The following is a 23,542-nucleotide window of genomic DNA, read 5'->3' as shown; positions in this document are numbered from 1 at the left end:
TCTTCTTTCCTAATTGTATTTACTCATTATTAAGTATAATTGCATGTGCACTTTAAAAAAGATTATAAAACATGTTCATTAACTTTAAAAATAAATGTTAAAAGTACTTCAGTATCTATTTTCACGGACAGATAGAGGAATACTTAAGTTTCTTTTCCATGAAACAATTTGTTTTTGATCAAATTAATTTTCACGTTTTCTTCAAAAAGTTGATTTCATGTAATTAATTAATTATTACGTTACGTTTCCCAAATTATCTGTATGTAATTTAAGAATCGTTGACTTTACAATCATGTATGTAGAAAAAGTCGAATTTTTAAAATTTCATTGTTGGATTTTCCCGCAAAATGATTTGTGGTTAAAAGAACTTAAAACATTTTTGGTCCGTGTGCCTATTGCCGACACCGTCAATGAAATCCTGTACACCCCTAGATTCTTGACTTGGTTCAGCCTCCTTTGAAATGCGGAGTGTGGATTCACTGATGCGTGCGGTAGTAAATATAAACACTATCACCGCGTGCTCTTATGTTAAGTGAAAGCGCGGTAGCCTCATGACGACCCCAGAGAGACAGAGACTGAGGGAGGACAGAACGAGGGCAAAAAACTGGAAAAGATGGGGGCCCTACCTCTCGGAGCGTCAGTGGGGGACTGTGAGAGAGGATTATTCTGAAGATGGAAATTGGTAAGACTAGCGATTTACATGTTAGATAGGTTAATTAAACTCTTACCCGACAAATCAAACTTGGAATAAATCATGTTTGATAAATATAATTTTTGCGGGAAAATAACTCATAAAGTAACACTTTTTAGTGCGTTTTGCAAAACTATACAGTGCGTGTTTATTTGCTTCTCTTGGTAGGCCTAGAGGTTAATATACCAAGACGTTTATTGTTGCCAAAATACAAAATTCTGACCTACATCTATATCACTGTAATATTTCTCTAGACTGACATATTAAAGGTCACTATCCTGCAAATGTTCTTTTTTATATACTTAAATTTATACATGTATAATTATTAATGTAAATTATTTATTATGTGTATACAATCATTTCATTTACTCAACATCATTCATACAATTCTAGAACATTTTCCTAACAAAGTTAAGTATAATAATTATGGAGGTTTTTTTTCATTTACTCCAGCTCATGAGAATATCATATCTTGTTGGATTGATGCATGGTGTTTTTTTCTCTGGGAAAGGGGAAGGAAGGGGTATGCAAGACAAATGAAAGTTTCTTCTCCAATACGTAGGTGACGATCTGAAAATTTCCTGTGGTACTCATAATTTTGCAATAGGATTATTGACCTTTCCGTGACAGATTCACCTACATTGTAAAATCCAAGGGACTTTTAAACCTTTCAAATAAGTAAAATGACCCTAGTAAGCAATGTATTTTAAATATTTTATTTTTAGAATTCAATACCTTATTTTTAGTCACACATTTTTTAGAGTCACCCTTCCCTTTTACATACACCTTTTTAAATAAGATTGTACACAGGAAATCTTATAATAATTTCTTAAGATATAATAAGAGTTTGCTTTTGACTAGGAGGTAGAAAACAAAACTAGAACTGTCCAATCAGGACAAAATACCCCCCGCTGGGTTTTTCAGAAGTAAGTTTTTGCATAATAAAGATATGTATCAAACACGAATTATAAAATTTTTCTTCCAGTGACATTGAACTTCCCCAAATGACCTTGGGTCAAGGTCATGACACACCCTTGGGTCATAGGCAATCTTTGAGTGAAATAAGAACCTACCAAGTTTATCAATAAGAAAGATATGGACCGGACACGAATTATGAAATTTTTCTTCCAGTGACCTTGAACTTCCCCACATGACCTTGGGTCAAGGTCATGACACACCCTTGGGTCATGGGCAATCTTTGTGTGAAATGAAAACCTACCAAGTTTATCCTTAAGAAAGATATGGACCGGACACGAATTATTAAATTTTTCTACCAGTGACCTTGAACTTCTCCAAATGACCTTGGGTCAAGGTCATGACACACCCTTGGGTCATGGGCAATCTTTATGTGAAATGAAAACCTACCAAGTTTATCCATAAGAAAGATATAGACCGGACACGAATTATGAAATTTTTCTTCCAGTGACCTTGAACTTCCCCAAATGACCTTGGGTCAAGGTCATGACACACCCTTGGGTCATGGGCAATCTTTGTGTGAAATGAGAACCTACCAAGTTTATCCATAAAAGATATGTGTCAAACATGAATTATGAAATTTTTCTTCCAGTGACCTTGAACTTCCCCAAATGACCTTGGGTCAAGGTCATGACACACTCTTAGGTTATGAGCAATCTTAGTGTGGAGTAGTAGATTCTAATGTCCCTCTGTAAGAAAGATATGGACCGGACACGATTGCACAGACAGACGGACAGCTAGACAGACGGACAGACGGACAGACAGACAGACGGACAAGGTGATTCCTATATACCCCCCCAAACTTCGTTTGCGGGGGGTATAAAAATATGCATTTACACTGAGAATGAGAAATTTACTTTTAATTATCAATGTTCACATCTACAGTTGCTTGAAAAGAAAATGACTGGAGCAGAGCATTTCCGATTGACCGGCGCACATAAAAAGTAATTTCTAAGACAATATGTATAAATCTTTAAGACTAATCAAATAAATAACAAGGACAGTTGGTACTTGCATTATAAAACCATCTTATTTTTCCACATCATACATTGTGTATAGCAAGTTTTTGACACATCTTACGGAAGGGACCATCTTGTTTACAAAGTATGGTCCATGATTCAGATTTTATGTTGTTATAATGTATGGAGTTACATAACTAATGAAGACACATCTCTTATTTTATCAGTACATGTACTTTACTAGTCAGTGAAACATCAGTTCTAAATGTCAACAATATTACAGCATCAAAGCTATTCTCTTCATCTGAGGTGTGGAGTGAATGTTCAGTAGGATTTGAGGTATCTATTTGGTACAGGCCTTCAACACGTGGCATCACTTGTCATGAGATTTAAGGAGGATAAATGGCATTAATAACAGTTATATTGTTCTGAGAGAGAGAAAGAGAGAGAGGGAGAGAGAGTACATGCAGACTCCAGGAAATGCTATGCATTGATAAGTCATAGGAAGTAGATGATTGTCTTAAGCTCAAGCTTTGATGGGACGTCCTTCCTCGTTCTACATTGATCTCACTATAGATACTTACACTCTGTATCGTGTACATCAGTGATCTGAACATTTTATAAAACCTGTCCAGGAAAATAAAGTAGTGAATCACATTTTAAAACAAGGATGGTTGAATTGAGAAAAAAGTGGCAAATCTTTTAGAAATAATAATCTTGAATTATATATGATATACATAAGTATGACATTTTTTAGCAATTCCTTAAAGGGGGAGGATATAAGCACCTCTTTCAAATTTACCTGATTTTAGTACCTCTGTCAATCATCTAAAAAAAAATCTGGGTTTGCATGACAATGTTCTATTATAAAGACACCCCATTTTCAGCCAAATTATATGCAATATTTTCACTTGTTACAGTTTGAATAGTGTTGTTAATGATACTTGTATGACTAAAAGTTCTAGCAGATGATTTTTCATATATATCTTTGATATATGAAAACTTTTAGAATCTGATAAGAAAAAAAAAAAAAGAAATCAAATTGAATTTTAGAGTGATAGTATTTCATATAACAATATTTAAAAAAAAAAAAAATATTAATTTAGTATTCCCGTCCAAGAAATGTTTCATAAATTTATAATTTCTTTTAAGACACAGAAGTAAATATTTTTCTCCAGAACAATTTTGCACAGGTTTATATTTATAGATCTGGTTTGAGTGATATACTAATCTTTTTTAGCTGTTGTTGATGTTATTGATTCAGAAGGTTGAGAAGGACAGTGTATACTCTTATCTTTGGCAGCAATCTTTTTTTTTTTTTTTTTTTTTTTTGCATTCATCCCCTCAACAGCTGTTGAGGTCAAATACATGTGATCTCTATTAATAGCTTTGTGGTCAGGAGTTCTGATGCTTCTAACACAATAAAAGGGGAATAACTCTGTATATTAACAAGCAAGAGAGAGAGAGAGAATACATTAATAGATACAACCTAACTCAAAGTAAGTAACTGTTATAAGAAGACATTATTAGAAGGGAATGACTGTAGGCATGTATGCCTGATGTTCATGCAGTCCAACTCATGGATAATTAATGAAATATATCTTAAATTCATGTTCTGAAATGAATTTTATTTCCTCAGCTGGAATTACTTCCCACATGACCATGCGCGGTCCCGGGCTTATCGATGGGGTGAGGACGGCCTTCTGGGGATCTGTGATAGACAGGGGCGACTTTGTATGGGCCTGGCCCTCTGGAACACCAAGGACCCCATCCTAAAGGAGAGGTTGTTTGGACTCACGGGACACCAGGTATACTAAGCATTAATTGAAGGAGAGAGATTATCAAACATTCCTCATCTAACAGTGTGGCTAGATCAAATTGCATAGTACAGATATCTTATGTACAGATATATATATATATATATATATAAGCACTTTTGTATGGTTTGTTACCAGGGGAACCATGGGGAGGATGTCAAGGAATTGTACTACTATTTGGACAGCACCCCCACCCACTCCTACATGAAGGCCCTCTATAAATATCCCCAGGAGGAATACCCCTACAGCAAACTGGAACATGAAAACAAAGTACGGGGATTCCTGATGCCAGAGTATGAAATTCTGGACACAGGTGAGTCGGTTAATTATATCCCAGGTCAAAGGTTAAAATAAATTTATGTTTGTCTGTTTTCAGACACCTTACTGTTTCACATATTAACCCTGGATAAAAAATTTCTTCAAAATTTGCTAAATTGGGGAGAAAAACCTTGCTTATTATAACATACCACAATGCAATAAATGAATTTAATGACCATTTAGTGTTTAAATAGTGCACTCGGGAAAAAAGCAGTATTACCAACCCCTACCCCTGCCAACCACCCCTGGACTGTCTTGCTTCTCATGGTAAGAGAAGCAAGACTTACAGTGGATTTCCAGTGATGAGCATTATAAAAAATTAATATGAATTAGAGCTGCTTGTTTTTTACATCTATCATACAAAAGTAAAGTCACCATGATATTTTTTGTGGAGAACATGAATAGCATAATACGAGGGGTGATCAAAAAGTTCGTGAACTATCTCTATATCTACAAAACCACAATTCAGATTAGAATGAAATTCGGTACACACATAGACATACACATGGTCTATAAATAGCATATGCTGAATAAAGTTCTTCTCCTTGTTTGTGACGTCACAATGTGAAAATGACGTCACTATGTAGGTCACTTGTGACGAAAAATGGTTGTCTCAGTCGAACTCGTTCAACAAACGACTGTACAAATTATTGTATATCTTAGAAATCCCTCTGCAATATCATATAATAATTTGTACACAGTTTATTGAGATAAATGAGGTTCCTATGAATTCAATTAATGATTAGATTGATCGTTTTAGTGAAGGAAGGCAGATGGTTAAAAATGATACTTGTCATCTTGCCCAGTGAAAGCAAGTTTGAAAAGATATATATTTTTAATTAAGCAATTTGCCATCAAAGACCTCCAATTAACACTTTGAAAAATAGTTGAATATTTGAACAATAATATAATTATTAAATTCCTAAGATATTGTTTACTTTAGATTTTAAACACATTAGATATGATAAAAAGGAGGCACCCACTCTCTATCCACCTTGAATAAAGGTTTCTCCCGAGACGTGTTTAATGGTGTTTTAATGGTCGCCATGCTTATTTTTGTAAAGGATATTCTTATCAAACCCATTCTGTTGCTAAGATATGACCATTTCTGACAAAAGAACTGTTCTTGTCATAAAAATTAACTCATATGGAAAGAAATATAAAACTCAGAAATTTTTTTTCAACTTTTGTGAAAAAACGCTAGGGAGAGGGTCACATGACTGCCAATATCACGTGATTCACGCATGCGCAGAACGATGGTTGATATGCATTAAAATCGGGGAGGATTAATTTAAAATATAATCAACATTGAAACCAAATATTGTTTCTTTTATGGAAGTTATTCAATTAGTTCGCGAACTTTTTGATCACCCCTCGTACATTTTGCAAACTTATTCTACTTCCCAGGTGTGTTTGATCAGGGTTATTTTGATGTGATGGCTGAGTATTGTAAACACAGTCCTAATGACGTCCTAGCGAAGTATACGATCTCCAACAGAGGCACGGAACGAGCCACGGTTCATGTGCTCCCCACACTGTGGTTCAGAAATGTCTGGTCATGGGGCAAAGAAGCGTATGTAAGTAAATGTTCACATAGAATTTTAAATCCTAACACAAATAAATACATGTATATAAAAGTTTCTCTCAGTCAAGACATACTCTACCTTGTGCATGTGATTTTTCATAATGGGTAGTGTTCCGTATTCAAAATGCTTAACTTTCCTACTGCACCTATTAATTGAGAAAACTGCATTGAAAAAAGTCTTCAAAAAATAAAGAAAGTATAGGATGTTTCAAATTGTAAAGTTGTAGAATAGGAATTTCTTTACTATGCCCAATGGATTAGGGTATGATACAGTTGAAAAACACTTGGATATCTAGGACTGGCAGTTGATTTACCTTGGAACCTATATGTTCTTTGAAATTTTTGCATAATTATTAATATTTCCTTTTAGAATCTTGGGCCTCTGTTAAATTTTCTGATAACATACATTTAAAAGCATAAAAGGTTTTTTTTCTTTGTACTTCAGTGTTGTGTGACTCCAAAGCCCCATCTGAGTCAAGTGTCCAACACCAAGGTGAAATGTGACCATCCAACACTAGGTTTGTCCTTGAATGTGTTAGTGTAGTAATATAGATCACTAAATTTTCGCTACACCTTATTTTCGCCAGATAGTCATTGACTCTTGATTAGCGAGACAAAATTTTCACGAATTGTGGTTATTGCTCTATATATTCTTAAGGAATACTATTATACGTGAGAATTAAATTTTCCAGAGTACACTGTCTCGCGTAATTACGCGAAAATAAAGTTCTCGCGAATAAAAAGTGATTTATAGTATATTGATTTGTAAATCACTTATAAGATCATCCTGTTTCTCTTTTACATATCTCCCCCTTTTTCAGGGGAGGATCAAGGTCATCACATAGACCCTACAGTGGACCAGGCCTCACCCCCAGCAGCTTACTGTGGTGAGTAACATATTGACGTCTTTTGATGCAGGCAGAAATTACAAATTCTATTTTAAAAAGAACAAACTTTGCTTCAAAGGCTTTTTGACTAATATATCACAGAATTGCATGATGGTTTTACTTTTGTTGTTTTTTTTTAATCAGGGCCATTTTTCTGGGAGGTAGATGTGGATCAGAACAACAAAGAACCTGAACTCTTGTTCACAGAAAATGACACAAATTTCAAACGTTTGTTTAATATGGAAGGCAAAGGATATGCTAAGGATGCATTCCATGACTATGTCATCAAAGGTATCGTCTTCCAAGGGCAAAGCTTAATGACTAATGATAAGGGATCTTATCAGTTTATGAAACTGTAGATTGGCAAATTATGACAATGGTTTTTATTTCACTATGTTGGCAATTCATCATTTTTATATGAAATTAAACCCATCATGAATGCTATCATTAGTTTTAAAAATGTTTCAATGCTTATGCAAAATTTAAATTAAATTAAAACGACTTACAGTATTTAAAGAAAAGCTGCTTTATGTGGCTTTCTGCAAATAATAGTACATCTCTCCAAAAGTCATGAAGTTTAATTTTAAAATTATTTGAAAGGACAGAAATCAGCTGTAAACCCTTCACATTGCGGAACAAAATGTGCTGCTCACTATGTCCTGACCCTTGACCCTGGGGAAGAGTTCACCATCAAAGTGAGGCTGTACTATGAACTGGAGGCTCCCAAGCATGGAATCTTTGGACCAGATTTTGATGACACCTTCCAGGACAGACAGAGGGAGGCAGACATCTTTTATGAAGAGGTTTGTAACACATGTACATTTATAATTTTATATTTTTCAGGTAAAAAATTTGGAAAAGAACTGAATTCAAATAATTCATCAGAAATATAAATATTCACAGGTTCTCTATGCCTCCTAATGCACCACAAGAAAATAAAGATTAATGAAAGAGTGAAATGTTTAGAAATTCAGTCCACTTTTGAAACTGAAAATTTGAATTTTTTATTGGATGTCAGAAAATTCCAATGAAGGACAAACAACAGCGACAGGTATCACGTCAGGCCTATGCTGGGCTGCTATGGAGTAAACAGTTCTATTACTATGTCATTGAGGAATGGCTAAAGGGAGATAAGAACCAACCCAAACCCCCTGCCTCCAGACTCAAGGGACGTAACTTTGAATGGATGCACCTCTTTAATATGGATGTCATCTCAGTTCCAGACAAATGGGAATATCCATGGGTAAATCTGTACAGTATGTTATTATGATAATATTACATGTATAATAGATATTTTAAAAGTCCTTTCAACTCCTCAGATTTCTACAGGTTTTGTAACAAGGTTAAAACTTGTCAATAGAATGAGAATATCCAGATCTGTCGGTAGTTGAAAATACCTGGTAAGAGAAATTTTAAAGTATGCTTGTTGGAAAGCTTAACAGAAAAATTGAAGTGTTTGTTGCCTTCAGTATGCTTCCTGGGACTTGGCCTTCCATATGATTCCAATGGCAGACATTGATGTCCAGTTTGCTAAGGATCAGCTACAACTTTTTCTCAGGGAATGGTACATGCATCCAAATGGGCAGGTGAAATAAAATTCTTATTACAAGGTTCTTCTGGTATATAAATTCTACAAGAAAAAAATAAATATTTAGATACATGTATAACAAATTAAGGGTGTGAAGACCTAAAACACCTTTCGATATTAATTTTCAGATACCAGCATATGAATTTAGTTTTCAAGATGTAAATCCACCAGTTCATGCCTATGCAGTTTTAAGAGTATACAAAGCCTCAGGTCCAAAGAACAAGCGAGACCTTGGCTTTCTGGCAAGATGCTTCCACAAACTCATCATGAATTTTACATGGTAAAGTTTCTCTTCAGTAAAGCATATACAGTGAAACCTGCCCATACGGAAAAAAAGGGCAAACAAACTACTATAACAAATTACCAACAAACCACTATGGTTTGAAAGTAGTTTAATAGTATAGCAAATCACATGCAAATGAACTAACAAACTATACTCTAACAAACTACTATCAAACCACTGTTAACAAACTACTATCAAACCACTCTAACAAACTACTATCAAACCACTCTAACAAACTACTATCAAACCATTCTAACAAACTACTATCAAACCACGCTAACAAACTACTATCAAACCACTCTAACAAACTACTAACAAATCACTAGTAACATTAAATCCATCAGCAAAACGCTGGATTTGAATTTTCCTTTACAAATCCACAAGTCTTTGAAAACACCTAAAACAGTCACATTTTGAAATATTCAACAAATCTTGTTTCAGAGTAATTTAAATTCCAGGATTGACAAGTTTAGCCAATGCAAAAGCAACATTCCAACATGTTCCCTTTTGTTTAGGAGATGCAATTCCAAGTCAATGTCCATGTACTTATCACATATTCTTCATGTTGTGCACATCTTCATAGTATTTTTCACCAAAAAATGTTCTTCAAGCTGACATTTAAATATTCCCTGCTTCATCTGGCATGGAAAATGCTGCAATATTTCTTTTTTTCTGGCCTTATTGCAACTTTGAAAGACATCTTTTTTTGTCTTATTTTCAAGTATACTTCCCATAATCCAATGCATAACTGATCTAAACTAGTAAAGGAATTATAAGGCAATCTGAAAATAAATAAAAACCCAAAGCTCATGAGTAAAAATCTTACACATCCACATTCACAGAAGGTTAATTACTGTAGTCCAGCCTTATATTTTAGGTAAAAAGACATGACATGCATTAAATATACCTCTTCTGTATCCAGATCCATCTTTTAATAATGTCAATTGCTGCTTTTTCCAGTCAGGGATCTTATAGAATGATACTAACAATTTGAATGTCCCTTCACCAGTTCCTTTGTTTCTGACCTGCTTGGTGGTTTGAAAATTGGCGCAAATAGCTAACACTGGATGTAAAGATTAAACTGTTCTTGGAAACTTCAACAATTCTAGATAATTCAACCCTAAACATGTCTGTTAAGTAATTTCCCATGTGGTTAGAAGCAAATGCTCTACTAATAAAACACTCTTGCAAGATACCAAGTCTAACAAACTATAAAGAAATCACAATCAGCAGAAATGAAAGACTAACAAACCACTTTACTTATTTTTAGAAACAGTGGTTTGTTTGTGTTTCATTAAATGCTATACTATCAAACTACTTTAACAAACCACGAAAATATAGTTTGTTGGTAGTTTGTTGATGGTTTGATAGTAGTTTGTTAAAAATCTTTTCCGTTTGGGTGTCTAATCCGACATGCACTGGGAAAAAAATTTTGTGTCGGAATAGACAGGGTGTCGGATTGCACAGTGTTAAAAACAAGTAAAACACTAATATTGGAAAGAAATTTAATGTCGGAATTCACAGTGTGTCTGATTATTCAGGTGTTGGATTAGACAGTTTTCACTGTATGATATTAATCGTCAGTGTGTTTAAGCACATTATTCCTACTAATTTTTAAATTTAAGGTGGATTAATAGAAAGGATTTGGAGGGGCGGAACATTTTTACTGGAGGATTTCTTGGCCTAGATAACATTGGAATTTTTGACCGTTCTAAACCACTGCCAACAGGTATTGTTATCTCTCCTTCGAACACTTCACAGTTTAGACTTGTACAGTTGTTTGACCTCAGTTTGTTGATTTGATATATTAAGTACAGGATGCTCTTATTTTCTTTGAAAAAAGAATTTTTTTTTCAAATCAAGCAAACCTGATTAAAAAAAAAAAATTTTCACAAAGTATTTTACTTTCACTTTGACTTTCACCTTTGCATGCCCTTCATTTTGTATAAGAACTTTTGAATTGGTTGTAGGAGGCTACCTGGTCCAGGCGGATGCCACGGCGTGGATGGCGTTCTTCTGTTCCATCATGCTGGAGATCTCCCTCACACTTGCCCGGAGGGACTGTATCTACGAAGACATGGCCAGCAAGTTCTTTGAACATTTTGTAGCCATCGCTGATGCTATCAATCATCAGGATGAAATAGGTGAAAATTTGCGGGGCCTTAAATTCTCCAGAAAATATATCATATATAGACTTTATGCATCTTTTTACCATTGAAGAATTAGAATATTTCTAGAAACTATTTAAGGATGGTAATAAGAAGTGTCAGTCTTATCATCCTGTGACTTTGTTCAACCAGAACTGTTCATATTTTGTTCTCAAGGTTTATGGAATGAGGAGGACGGGTTTTACTATGACCACATCCGAGTTAATGGCAAGAAAACGATGCCTCTGAAGATTCTATCCATGGTAGGACTAGTGCCTCTCTTTTCGTGTATGGTGCTGAAGTACGAAGTTCTCAATAGACATCCAGGATTTCACAAGAGAACCAAGTGGTTTCTGCAAAATCGTAAAGATTTGGCTCAACATGTAAGGAGGAATATTAAGATATTTGCTGTAATATTATGATATTACTGTAAGATGTATTACTAAACAAGGAATACCGGTAGTCATTTTCATTTAGTAGTTCTCTTTAATATTTGCATTTGCTTAAGCTCGATCTGCAAAAGATTTTTAATATGAACATATTAATGAAAGTTGTAGTTTAGAGTTAATCCAATAGGAGAGTATAATGATAAATTGATATATAACTGAGAAAGCTTTGATGTTAAACATTTATTAGAGGTAAACAAAAGTCATCTGAAGAGAGATAAATTAACAATATCATAGATAATGTAGATTATAATTTGGCAATGAAACAGATTGTTCCCTGAGTTGTTCCCTTATTGTTATAGATATCCCTCATTGTTGGAGACATTTATTGTTGCAGATATCCCTGATTGTTATAGATATCCCTCATTGTTGGAGATATTTATTGTTGCAGATATCCCTGATTGTTGTAGATATCCCTGATTGTTGTAGATATCCTGGAGATATTGTTGTAGATATCCTGGAGATATTGTTTTAGATATCCTGGAGATATTGTTGTAGATATCCCTTATTGTTGTAGATATCCTTTATGTGTGAGAACCCTGACGAGAATGAAGAGACCTTACTTTTGTCATTAGTGAAGAAAGAGCAGCTCAAGCGAGTGTTAGCTCACGTACTGGACGAGAACAAATTCCTATCTCCTTATGGTATCAGGTCCCTATCAAAGGTACCTCCAAACATTTAGGATCATTTTATTCTTAAGGCTGTTTTGTGTATTTCATGCTTCAATTTTAATATTCCATTGCAGCATCATAAAAAAGAGCCATTTATTCTGGAGTGTGGGGGACATTCGTACAGTGTAAAGTATGAACCAGGCGAGTCTGAGAGCAACATGTTTGGGGGAAACAGTAACTGGAGAGGACCTATCTGGTTACCTAGTAAGAATTGTCCTTCATTCTTATTGGTTATCAAATGAGACTTTCTCTTTTAATACGAATTGGTGATCAAGTTCGACTTCCTTCTCATTAATTTTAATTTGTTTCCAAGCAAAACGTTTGCATCTAACTCCAGGTTAACAAATACACATGCCAATGTTTTTCTCACTTCCAGTATATCTAACTGAGGTTAGAATAAATCACTTATAAAACTTACTCACTAGACAAGGTAACTTGAATTTAGACTGATAAGTGACTGGGATCAGTCTTTTTGTCCAGCCTTTTGGTCTTTTTGAGCATATTGCTCTATCATACTTGTACAGTGTACTTCACTCATAGAATGCCAACAGACAAGGTGTAAGCAGTGACCTCTTTACAAGGTTTTAAATAAAGGATCAAGATCAAGGGCTAAATATTTGATGCATGCAGGTCTGGTGAAAATTAAAATTTGGAAAAAGTAAAGTAACTCCCTTTTGTCTCAAAATAGTAAAATTTGCTAATTTTTTGCATTTTGAGATGCCGCCTCTGGTAACAAGACGGTAGAATTTTGTGTTTCTTACATATATTGTATAATATAGTATTACACATTAAATATTATAGTTTGAACAAAATGTCTATTGTAGTATTTGTATAATTTGCTTTAAAGTGCTAAAAATTGGCATTTTCCTATATAATCCTATAGTAAATGTACCTGTATTTTGAGACGGTCCCTCAAAAAAACCTGGATGGTAGATTTCCCCCAAACTTTACATGTACACTGAAGTTAATGTAAGTTTATATGGTATAAAAATGAAGAGTTTTGCTATTGTAGTTTTTACAAAATAAAACTATAGTCGGTCCCCTTAATTGAAACTCCTCCTTTTCATGTGAGCTAAAAAGAACTAAAAAATTCAACCTTTTGTCATTTGGAATTTTTCCCCCATTTTTCAAGTTCCAATTTCTTTTTTTTAATTTCTTAATTTTGTTTAATTTTAATAATTAAGCGAAAAATGTTGCATTAAAACAGTAAATATGTTTCATTTTACTATGATGCGCGAAATATTGCGCAATGGAAACTATAGTCGGCCCCCTTAAGTGAGCTTTCAAGATCATATTTGCGAAACTGTCTGTAGTCTGTGTGTAAACTTTTCAGATTTCAACTCCTCTAGTACCTGAGTTGCCATAATTTATCCTTGGGTGAAGAGGATTCAAATTTGTTCAAAAGGGGACATGTTCTTTTTCAAAGGGAGATAATTAAGAGATTTAGTTAATAAGTAAAATATTGAGACATTAATGAATAACTTTACACAGTAGATTCAATTCTATTGAAATCAAGATCTGTGAAAGTAGCTCTCATTTATAACCTGAAGTTGAATAGATCTGGATTCATTGTTGGTGTTTTTTCTCATAGTTGTTTGCTGAATTTAAAATATTCTCAGATTTTAGAAGTTACCTTGAATTTTTAAATGTCAATCTTATATCATAACATTATCAACTGCGTGAAGGTACATATTTATTTTCTTTCAGTGAACTATCTTCTGATTGAGAATCTAAGAAGATATGATTACTTCTTTGGAGAATCCTTTAAGGTGGAATGTCCCACAGGATCCGGGAAGTTTATGCGTTTAACAGATGTAGCTCACGAACTCTCTGTTAGGCTCTCAAAACTGTTTTATCCTGATCCCAGGGGAGTTCGACCCTGCCATGGTTTGTATTCATTCTCTGATTTGCCTTTTTCTAAAGTATGCTTTGACCCTATTCTTGCATGTATTGTCAGTGAGCTTTGATACGGATCTGAAAATAGAAAACACTGCTATTTAATTCTTCTACTAGTTATAGACCATTGTCCATATTTCAGGTGATGAGGAGAGATATGCTAAGGATCCCCATTTCAAAGATTTGATTTTGTATTATGAATATTTCCATGGGGATACAGGAAGGGGATGTGGTGCAAGGTAATTCACATACAAAATTTATTGTGAAATCACTAATTTTCATGGGTTTTATTTTTGTTATTTATGAGGCTTGCATGCAGAGAAGAATTTACAACCACCATGAAATTTAAAATGTCATATGCATTACATATAAATGCTAGTAAACATTTTCCAACCACAAAATCAAGTCCAAAGAAAAAAAAAATTTTTCTCAAACCTCAAGAATTTAACCCCTTGAAAATATGTGAATTTAAATTAGTTCCCTGTATATATTACAGTAAAACAGGGATACAGAAAACACACTTATGAAAAGTTTAACAGCAAATTGATTTTCATTTTCTGTTCTTTTAAAAGGTATTTCAGACATACTGAAAGTAACTGTAAACAAATCATGTTTTTTAAATGTCCCTGACAATTTTTATGAGCACCTTTACTGTAAATATGAATCAATTAAACCTTCATTTTCTTATTTTTAGTCATCAGACTGGCTGGACAGCCCTCATCGCGAACCTTCTAAGGTATGTAGCAATCCGCGAGAGGTGGGTGAGCGCAGTGCAGTTAGCACAGCTACGAAAAGTCTCCAATGCAGGGATTCCATTGGACATTGATATCATGTTAGACCTTAGCTCAGACAGTGAAATGTCCTCATAGCATTCAGCAGTGAAGTTGGTCTCCATAATGTCTTACCATCAGTCAGACAGCAAAATGTCTCCACAAGGGTTTAACATCATTCATCTTCTACAATGAGAAGGAAGTCTTAGTTTTGATACCTTTTAGTGTCAATTTACATGTATAACATCAGCTGCTACAATGTTCTCTCTGAGATTGAAATTGTTTTCCCTAAGATTATGATGTTTTCCCTATGATTATGATGTTTTCCCTGAGATTAAGATGTTTTCTCTAAGAAATCATCTATTTTCGTTTCAATTTACATGTGTAATTCAAAGGCATCTATGTGCCAAGATTGAGATATTTTCTTTGTTCTCTCTGAGATTGATACAGTATGATGTTTTCCCTAAGATTATAATGTTTTTCCTAAGATTTTGATGTTTCCCTGAGACTGAGTTGTTTTCCCTAAATTATGATGTTTTCCCTTTTCTTGTTCTGATTTGATAGATTAAGATGTTAAAGTCTGTTATATAAAGTCATTTATACCTCATGCACTTGTGACCTCTTGCTCATATTATAATATTTTAAGTTGTTTGACTTGAAAGATATTGATATACTCTGTACATGTAACCCAATGAAGCTTTAAGTGCTTTTAATATGATAGATTTCAATATGAAACAGTTTTTGTGAACCAGTTTTTATTAGGCTCATTAGTTGATTAAAATGATTCTTAAATGGTCAATATATAGGCTAATTCAATACATTGGCAGCTTCTTCGTAATTAGCTCACCAAAGTCTTTCAGAAGACCTACTGCTATCAGTTTTTATCTGGGATCTCTAGGGTGGAACTAAATCAATCAAAATTAAACAGATCTTCAAAATCCTCTATGGTCCTAGACATCATGAAGTCAAATTTTGGTATGAATATAATGAGCAGTTAGATCTTTATCAAACTTGTGGCCTCTGGGTTTAGGGTTGAGACCCCAGGCTAGGGCTTAGTTCTTCATATATTGATGCATTGCACATTGTATTCAAAAATCCTTCTTTACTAAACAGTACACTGTATACTGTAACTCATGCAAATCTATAATATAATGACATACTCAGTTTTTTGTTTTACAAACCAATGTAAAAATATGATTATCAAAATTTGATCTATTGAAATAAAATCCTTTTTTCAAAAAATATACAGTTAATTAAATTTTATGGTTTTTTTTTTTAGATAAAATCTAATATAATGGCTTATTATATTGAAATGGCATTTTGAAATTTAAAAATTATCAGTTTATACAGAAAATTTATGAAATCGTTTATTGAAATATCACTTAAAAATCCATCTTGATAATATTATTTTCAAACAGTTATATGCAAATCTGTATAATGACATACTCAGTTTAATTATTGTTTCCTTTTTTTCAGCAGTTGAATTATGCATGTACTTTAAAATGTAATGGAGACATTTCAAAATTTGATGAATTGATAAGTGAAATAGCAATGGGATTAAATGTGTGTTCACTGTACTCAAATTTTTATTTTTCAAAATGTAAATAAATGCGATCGTGAAGCATAGTTAAATCGTATAATTTTAGAGATATTTTAGATAAAATCTAATACAATGTTGTTGTTTTTTTTTTTTGTCAAATTATTGTGAAAGTGTTTTCATGTAGTATATAAATTGAATTTGTCTAAATCATATTGCACTTTGACTGGCAGTGACTCTCAGGTGACTGTTATGGCCCATGAGCCTCTTGAATGTGCAATAGTAGAACAAGTACATCTCTTAAATAAAGCAAAGGAAGCAATCATCAGTCGTAGTATATTGGTAAAAAAAATTGTGTTGTGTACTTTGAATTTTTATAAATCATTTATATGATGTGTGTTTATATTTTAATTGTTATACACATATACATTGTATTCTCAATTTATATTTCTTATATTTTTTTCTCAGTGACTTTAATATTAATATATTTAAATGTGGTGAGGATGGGTGAATGCCTTTGTGTGGGTATTGGTGTCATGTGATATTTTACACAATACACTGGTACTTTAAAATTCCTGTACTAGATTATTTTAGCTAGACTTCTGTTTTAGGAACTCTTCAATGCAGACTTTCTTTTTACCAATGTATTGATGTGAAAGCCAAACAGATAGACATTTTTAAATGTGTTAAAAAAATTAAATACATTTAAATGTTTGATCAAATACCCAGTACCACTATAAAATGCTCATAAATTGATTCATGATAAAAAGTAATAAATTTCATTTTGTTTTTTACAGTGATGTTGCTTTGTTTTTACTTTGTTGATAGAGAGTGGACTTTTTCAAATCAAGTTCTCCCCTAATGAGAAATTTTTTTTATAAAATTCTTTGCTCAGTCTTGCACTTTGGTTTATTATTTCATTAACTTATAAAAACAACACCCCATGAATTCAATATGAATATTTAAATTTTACTTTGAAATGTATATGAAAAATATTGAAAAATCTTCTCGAGAACCACTGGGCCAGAAAAGCTGAAACTTAAGTGAAAGCATCCTGGGGTACTGTACATGTAAATTCTTTGGGGGAATCTCTTCACATCATGACTCCTCTTATACCACTGAATGTACTAGTAATATGATGAGACTTTCACAGAATCTTGATTACATAATGCCATGGTGCACCTATTTTACTCTTTGATCCAACACACATTTTGGGTTTGTAGCAAAACATTGTTCCATTATATTCATGTGGGTTGGGTGGGGTCACAATAGTGAACTCATTGCTAACAGTACCTCTGGTTTTTAGAATCACCATGAGCCAAAGCTTCTCAGGTGAGCTTTTCTGATGTTTTGTCATGGGCCTCTTGTTTTTACTAATGTATTGCTGTGAAAGCCAAACAGATAGACATTTTCAAATGTGTTAAAAAAATTAAAATACATTTATATGTTTGATCAAATACTCAATACCACTCTAAAATGCTCATTTTTAATTGATTCTTGATGAAAAATAAATAAATTTCATTTTGTTTTTTACAATGATGTTGCTTTGTTTGTACTTTGTTGATAGAGAGTGGACTTTTTCAAATCAAGTCCCCTCTAATGAGAATTATATTAAAGTTCTATGTTTTACATAGAAATATATAGGAAAAATCTTTGAAAATCTTCTTATAAGAAACCAATGGTCCAGAAAAGCTATGAATATATGTGGAAGCATTCTGGGGTAGTGTAGATTCTAATTTGTTCAAATCATGACCCCTGGGGTTTCAGAGAACTAGAACAATTTTTACTAAACATGACAGAAAAACACGAGTGTTTAGAAGGTTTTCTGTGGAGAGATATGCATTAATATTGAGGCAGAGAATCAGGAAAATAAGGGATGTCACTTTTAAACATCTTCTGATTGCACTAATCTGACAAGTTGAAATGCTTTTACACTTTACAATGGCGAAAATCGGCACACATTCCATTGTAGTGTAAATACAATAGGGAATCAGTGTTTTTAGCAAAATATATTACAGGTCATTGTCAAGGTTGAAGGTTAAATGCATTTCAAATGCATCTCAAGACCAACTGGCAAAGAGTTTAAAATGTTGGTACTCCCAAGAAATGTTTTGTGATCTACATACCGGAGTATGTACACCTATCATTCAAAAATTGAAGCTTTTAAAAGGTCATCAAAGTCCGAGGTCAAAAAGACAAGAGATGTTTGTGAAATAGTGATGCCCTTGTATGACAGCTCATAACAAAGGTTACACTGTAGAGTTTCTTAAATACAAGTCAAACTCCAAATGATAAAAATTGTTGGTACCCATAGAAAGGTCTTGTCACAAGAAATACATCTGTAAAATATAAGATCCTTAAGCACAAACTAACGATTATGGCCAATTAAGAAGTTTTTCAAAGTGGGTCAATGGTCAAATCAATGGTTCCCAAGAAAGTGTCTTGTTAGAAGAAATACACATTTTAGATATAAAAGCCCTATGAACAACCAAGTTATGGCCAAGATCAAAGATTTTTTTTTCAAAAGTCATTCTAATAATATTTAAATTGTTAGTTCCAGAGGAAAGACCTTGTCACGAGAAATTAAACTTGTAAAATATTACAGCCTTAGTGCCAATTGTTCATGGTCAATATATAATAGTTATGGTCAATGTTAAAGTTTTGAAAAGTAGGTCAAACTCCGAGGTCAAAGGGTCAAAATTGGTGGTTACCAAAAAGGTCATATCTGAGAAAAGCAACTGTAAATAAAAAGCACTAATTCCAATTTCCGGTATTTAAAAGTTATGACCAAGGTTAAAGATTTTCAATATTGTGTCGAAATGCCAAGGTTAAAGAATCAAAATTAATGGTACCCAAGGGAATGTCTTGAAGCCAGAGACAAATCCCTGAAATGAGAAAAAAACATTTGCTATAACTACTCAAAGTTACACTGTATGGCCAAGATTACAATTTTTAAAAAAGTGGGTCAAAGTCCTACGTTAGGGTAAAAGAATCAAAATTGTAGGTACTCAAATGGTCTTGTGAAGTCACAAGGAATATTTATGTAAAATACGAAAGCTATAGCTCCAACTTTTAAAAGATATAGCCTTAGTTAAAGTTTGGTAAAATTTTGTAAAAGTGGATCAAACGTCAAAAGACTTAAGTTATGGACAGGGTTAAAAGTTTGTGGTAAAACAGACAGACATACAAACGGACAGAGCAAAAACTATATGTCCCGTAATCTTTCATTTCGAGGGCATAAAAGTGCGTGTGAAATAGGAAATCCCAAAAATACTAACCATTCAAAAGTTATGACTAAAAGTTAAAAGCAGATCGAGTGAGAACAAATTCCAAGGTGATGAAAATATTATTGGTATCCAAGAGAGGAATACACGTGTACACATGAAATTATAATCCTTGGCACCAACCATTCAAAATTTATAACCAAGTTTTATTAAACGTTTTTCAAAAGTAGGTCAAATTGCAAACCCGAAAGGTTATTATTTTGGCATTCAAAGGAATGTCTTTCCTTTCCAAAAGAAAAGTATACATACTTGTGAAATAGGAAAGTCCTAGGGCTAACAATTCAAAAGTTATGGCTATTGTTAAAGTTTGGTAAAATGCAAAAGGAGGCCAAACACAGACTCAAAAGGTTGAAGGTGTTGGTACCCAAATAAAGATCTTGTCACAAGGAATGCACGTGTGAAAGCAACCAGTCAAAAGTTATGGACAACTTTTGGTGGACAAACGGGCAGCCGGAAAGACAAAATATATATATATATATCCCCGGATCTTTGATTACGAGAACATAAAATTGTTTCTGGAAAAAAAGTCATCTTAGAAGCAGCAGTGTTACATTTATTCAACTTCATTCTTTCCCGTGAAGCATAAATTATTTTTATGCCTCCATTATGAAAGAGTCGGGGACATATACTAGTTTATTATACGTCTTTCTGTCTTTTAACCGGTTTGCAAAATCTTGAACCTTGTCAGCACATTCTTTGTTTAGACATGTCATATGGGGATTGATTCTTTTTTAATGAATTTTTAATTTTCCCGAGGTAAAATGTTTTGAAAGAAGGCAAGTTAAATTAAATAAAATTAATAGGACCCAAACTATAAGAAAAAGTGCGTTCCGAAAGAATTTCATAACAATTTTATTTCTATTCTGTCATGGAAATACCAATTTTCAAAAGGTGATAAAGAGAGGCAAACATTTTAATTAAAATGGGACTTCAAATGTAGGAAAGGTGGCATTTTAAAAGAATTTTAAGAAACGTACTATTTTTAGAACCAAAACTGACACAATTTACATAAACTTATGCCTTTATAACAATAAAAATTACCAATTTTATTTCAGCCATGCATTATTTATATAACAATAAATATCTTGCTTCATTATTTAAATAATTAAAAAATATTAAATAGAATGTCCATAATGTTCACTTTCCTAGCTCAAAGGTTCCAAACATTGCAAAAAGCACTTCCAAGCACACACCAAAGTTACTTTTTTACAATAAATGTGATTTTATGCTTTGTTTTAGTCGAGTTATTAAGTTTTTGCGCTATCTGTACTTGGATTCAATGTAAATCAGCAAAATTCTCTCAAGCTTTTGATTTGTTCATCTCCAAAGGATACACCATATTAAATCCAAGAGAAGCACAGCCAGCCGCCATCTCAATGAAATCTAGGCTCATATCGGCACCGGTAATGACCATAATGAAAACGGTGAGGGGGTCCCTATCATCCTGTAGATAAAGCTGGAAGAAAATAAACCCCGCCGTGATTGCCGAGGTCAGCTTGAAAAAGGCGAAAAAAGAGTGTAGTTTGCTGTCGGAAATTTCCTCGCTGAGTTTGAAGGACGCCGTCAAGATGAATGCAATAATGACGACAAACGCCAAATAAAAATAGAACACGTACTCCCAAGTCGTGTTCGAATAGACGAATCCAGGATTGACCATCACTGCTGCGATTTCTGCAGCGTCGAATCCGTACCCAATCCACATCCGAAACATAAAGAAGGTGGGGAACTTTGTTCCCGAGTATAGCTTCTTCACGACCACTAACGGGATGTCCATGTTTGAACTGTAAAATCTTGAGTCTTTTGTTCATGGCATCAACGTGTGTGTGAGTTTTATAAGTCTTATAATGTCAGTTTTTTTTATTGGTCCCGCCTTACTTTAATATCTATAGATGCCTGCCAGCATTCAGAGGATTGATTTCTCGGTTAAAATTTACTTTTTTCCAATAAGTGAAGAAGATAAAGAAAACGATTTAAGGATTTTATTACGTAGAAATTTCCTATTTTTAAGATGTCGTAAATTTGACATTTTGAACAAAGAAAATTCCTGACTAAATCTGCATAAATCCATTGCCTTTGTAGCTTTACTTTCTTTCAAACAGCTTCATATAAATTAATTTTACGCGGGGGTAATATTTTTCAAATGCTGAAGAAAAGTTATTGGATATCTCAGGGAAGTAATGGCAAAATTAAACGTTTGGTAAGCAATCTTCAAACTGTATTGGTACACTGTCTGGTTACTGTGTACAGATTTTAACACTTTTTTTTCAATTTTAATGTAATAATTCAGTCTTTTTTAATTTCTTTTTTCGGACAGTTTCCTTATCTGTTGTTAAAATTATACTGAAAAGAACGAAGGGGGTCTTAGGAGGACTGATAAACGTTTTAATATTAGATATCATTTGTCACATTATACCCTAGTATATCACTCGAGTTTAATTCAAAGAGACATTTTATCGGGAAGTAACTGCGCATTGAGTAGGACAGTCCAGTGCTAGAGAGGATCTAACGCTGCTCACTTGATTTTTTGAAAAAAAAAAATAAATGAATAAAAAAAATAATAAAATGAAAGAAAATAGATTTTTTTCTAAAATTCCGAAATAAGAAAAATTTCAAAGCGGTTTTTATGTTTCATAAAAACCCATTTAATTTGTCTTTTGATTGTCCTTAACTGAAAAACCGTTTATACATGTTTATAAATAGCCATTATTTGATTGAGTTTTGAGGTGGTTTTCCATGAGGGATAAAGGAAATGTTCAGTGGATGTAAATATACTTATTCAGAATTGTCATTGCAATTTTTTCAAGATTATAGTACTTAAATATTGAACTGTTTTTCAAAATATAGATTTTGAAAAATAAAAACTAAAAACCAATTAGTATATAATCACGTAGATAGCCTTATAGCATTTAATTACTTCCTGATAGACTGTATCATTGCCCTTGAAAAGATTTTTGAAGTGGTTTTCCATAAGGAATAAAGAAGTTATTCAGTGGATGATAAATATATTCAAAATGTCATTGTGATTTTTTAAGCGTTAACAAAGATTTTGTTGATAAACACTTTTAAAAAGATTACAACTGTTTTTAAAAATATATTTATCAAATCGTTAGATTTGTTAACTATAGACAAAAAACTGTAAAATAATCCAATTGATTGTTTTCGGTAAATCATTTAATGATAGACCGCGTTAACTATATGGTTTACAGATGTAAAATATAGATTTTGTTAACTATAGTTTACAGTTCGTAAACTACAGTTACTAAACCTAGTTTATCCTGATATTTTTGTGAATTTGGCTGTATATATAGTAATCATACGTATCAATTTAAAGTGATAATAATAAATATAATAGGTTTTATACAACAAAAATTTTTAAAAACGTCAATTATAGACATGTACTTTTTAAACACCTAGTTTTAAATATGACCTTCATCTTACACTCCAACTGGGCGAAAATGTGTCGGATTTTGCGTGTGGAAAGAGAACTTTTTCCACTTGCTGTATCGTGTGTATTTTGAGCAAGAGAGATTTTTTATAATGGGAGTGTCATTTGCCCAAGGTGTTGTATCAGGCAATAGAAAAAAACAAAGTAGATGGACGTACAGACAGCTAGACAGTATCTAGTTATATGCATGTTGAATAACGTTTTCCCGAGGTCGTTAGAATGAAAGCAACGTTTAAATTTATT

At 33.2% G+C, this 23,542-nt stretch overlaps 1 protein-coding gene across 1 annotated transcript; it reads left to right on the top strand.

Moving 5' to 3' along the window:
- The first annotated feature begins 513 nt into the window (after positions 1–513).
- On the top strand, positions 514–15,211 carry LOC134258717 (uncharacterized). The gene is made up of 19 exons (XM_062741270.1): positions 514–682; positions 4,265–4,433; positions 4,581–4,755; positions 6,168–6,337; positions 6,791–6,863; positions 7,167–7,232; positions 7,377–7,523; positions 7,833–8,035; positions 8,251–8,475; positions 8,702–8,818; positions 8,949–9,100; positions 10,729–10,832; positions 11,074–11,247; positions 11,428–11,633; positions 12,214–12,360; positions 12,442–12,571; positions 14,075–14,254; positions 14,406–14,502; positions 14,958–15,211. Exons 1-19 carry the CDS (start codon positions 552–554, stop codon positions 15,130–15,132), a joined length of 2,841 nt encoding a protein of 946 aa, XP_062597254.1. The 5' UTR covers positions 514–551; the 3' UTR covers positions 15,133–15,211.
- The last annotated feature ends 8,331 nt before the right edge of the window (positions 15,212–23,542 follow it).

Source organism: Saccostrea cucullata, unplaced genomic scaffold, assembly GCF_032062105.1.
Source record: "Saccostrea cucullata isolate Sc308-1 unplaced genomic scaffold, CSIRO_AGI_Scuc_v1 ctg27, whole genome shotgun sequence".
Taxonomy (NCBI): domain Eukaryota; kingdom Metazoa; phylum Mollusca; class Bivalvia; order Ostreida; family Ostreidae; genus Saccostrea; species Saccostrea cuccullata.
Note: the sequence above shows the minus strand (reverse complement) of the source record. Positions and strands in the feature narration are given on the sequence as shown.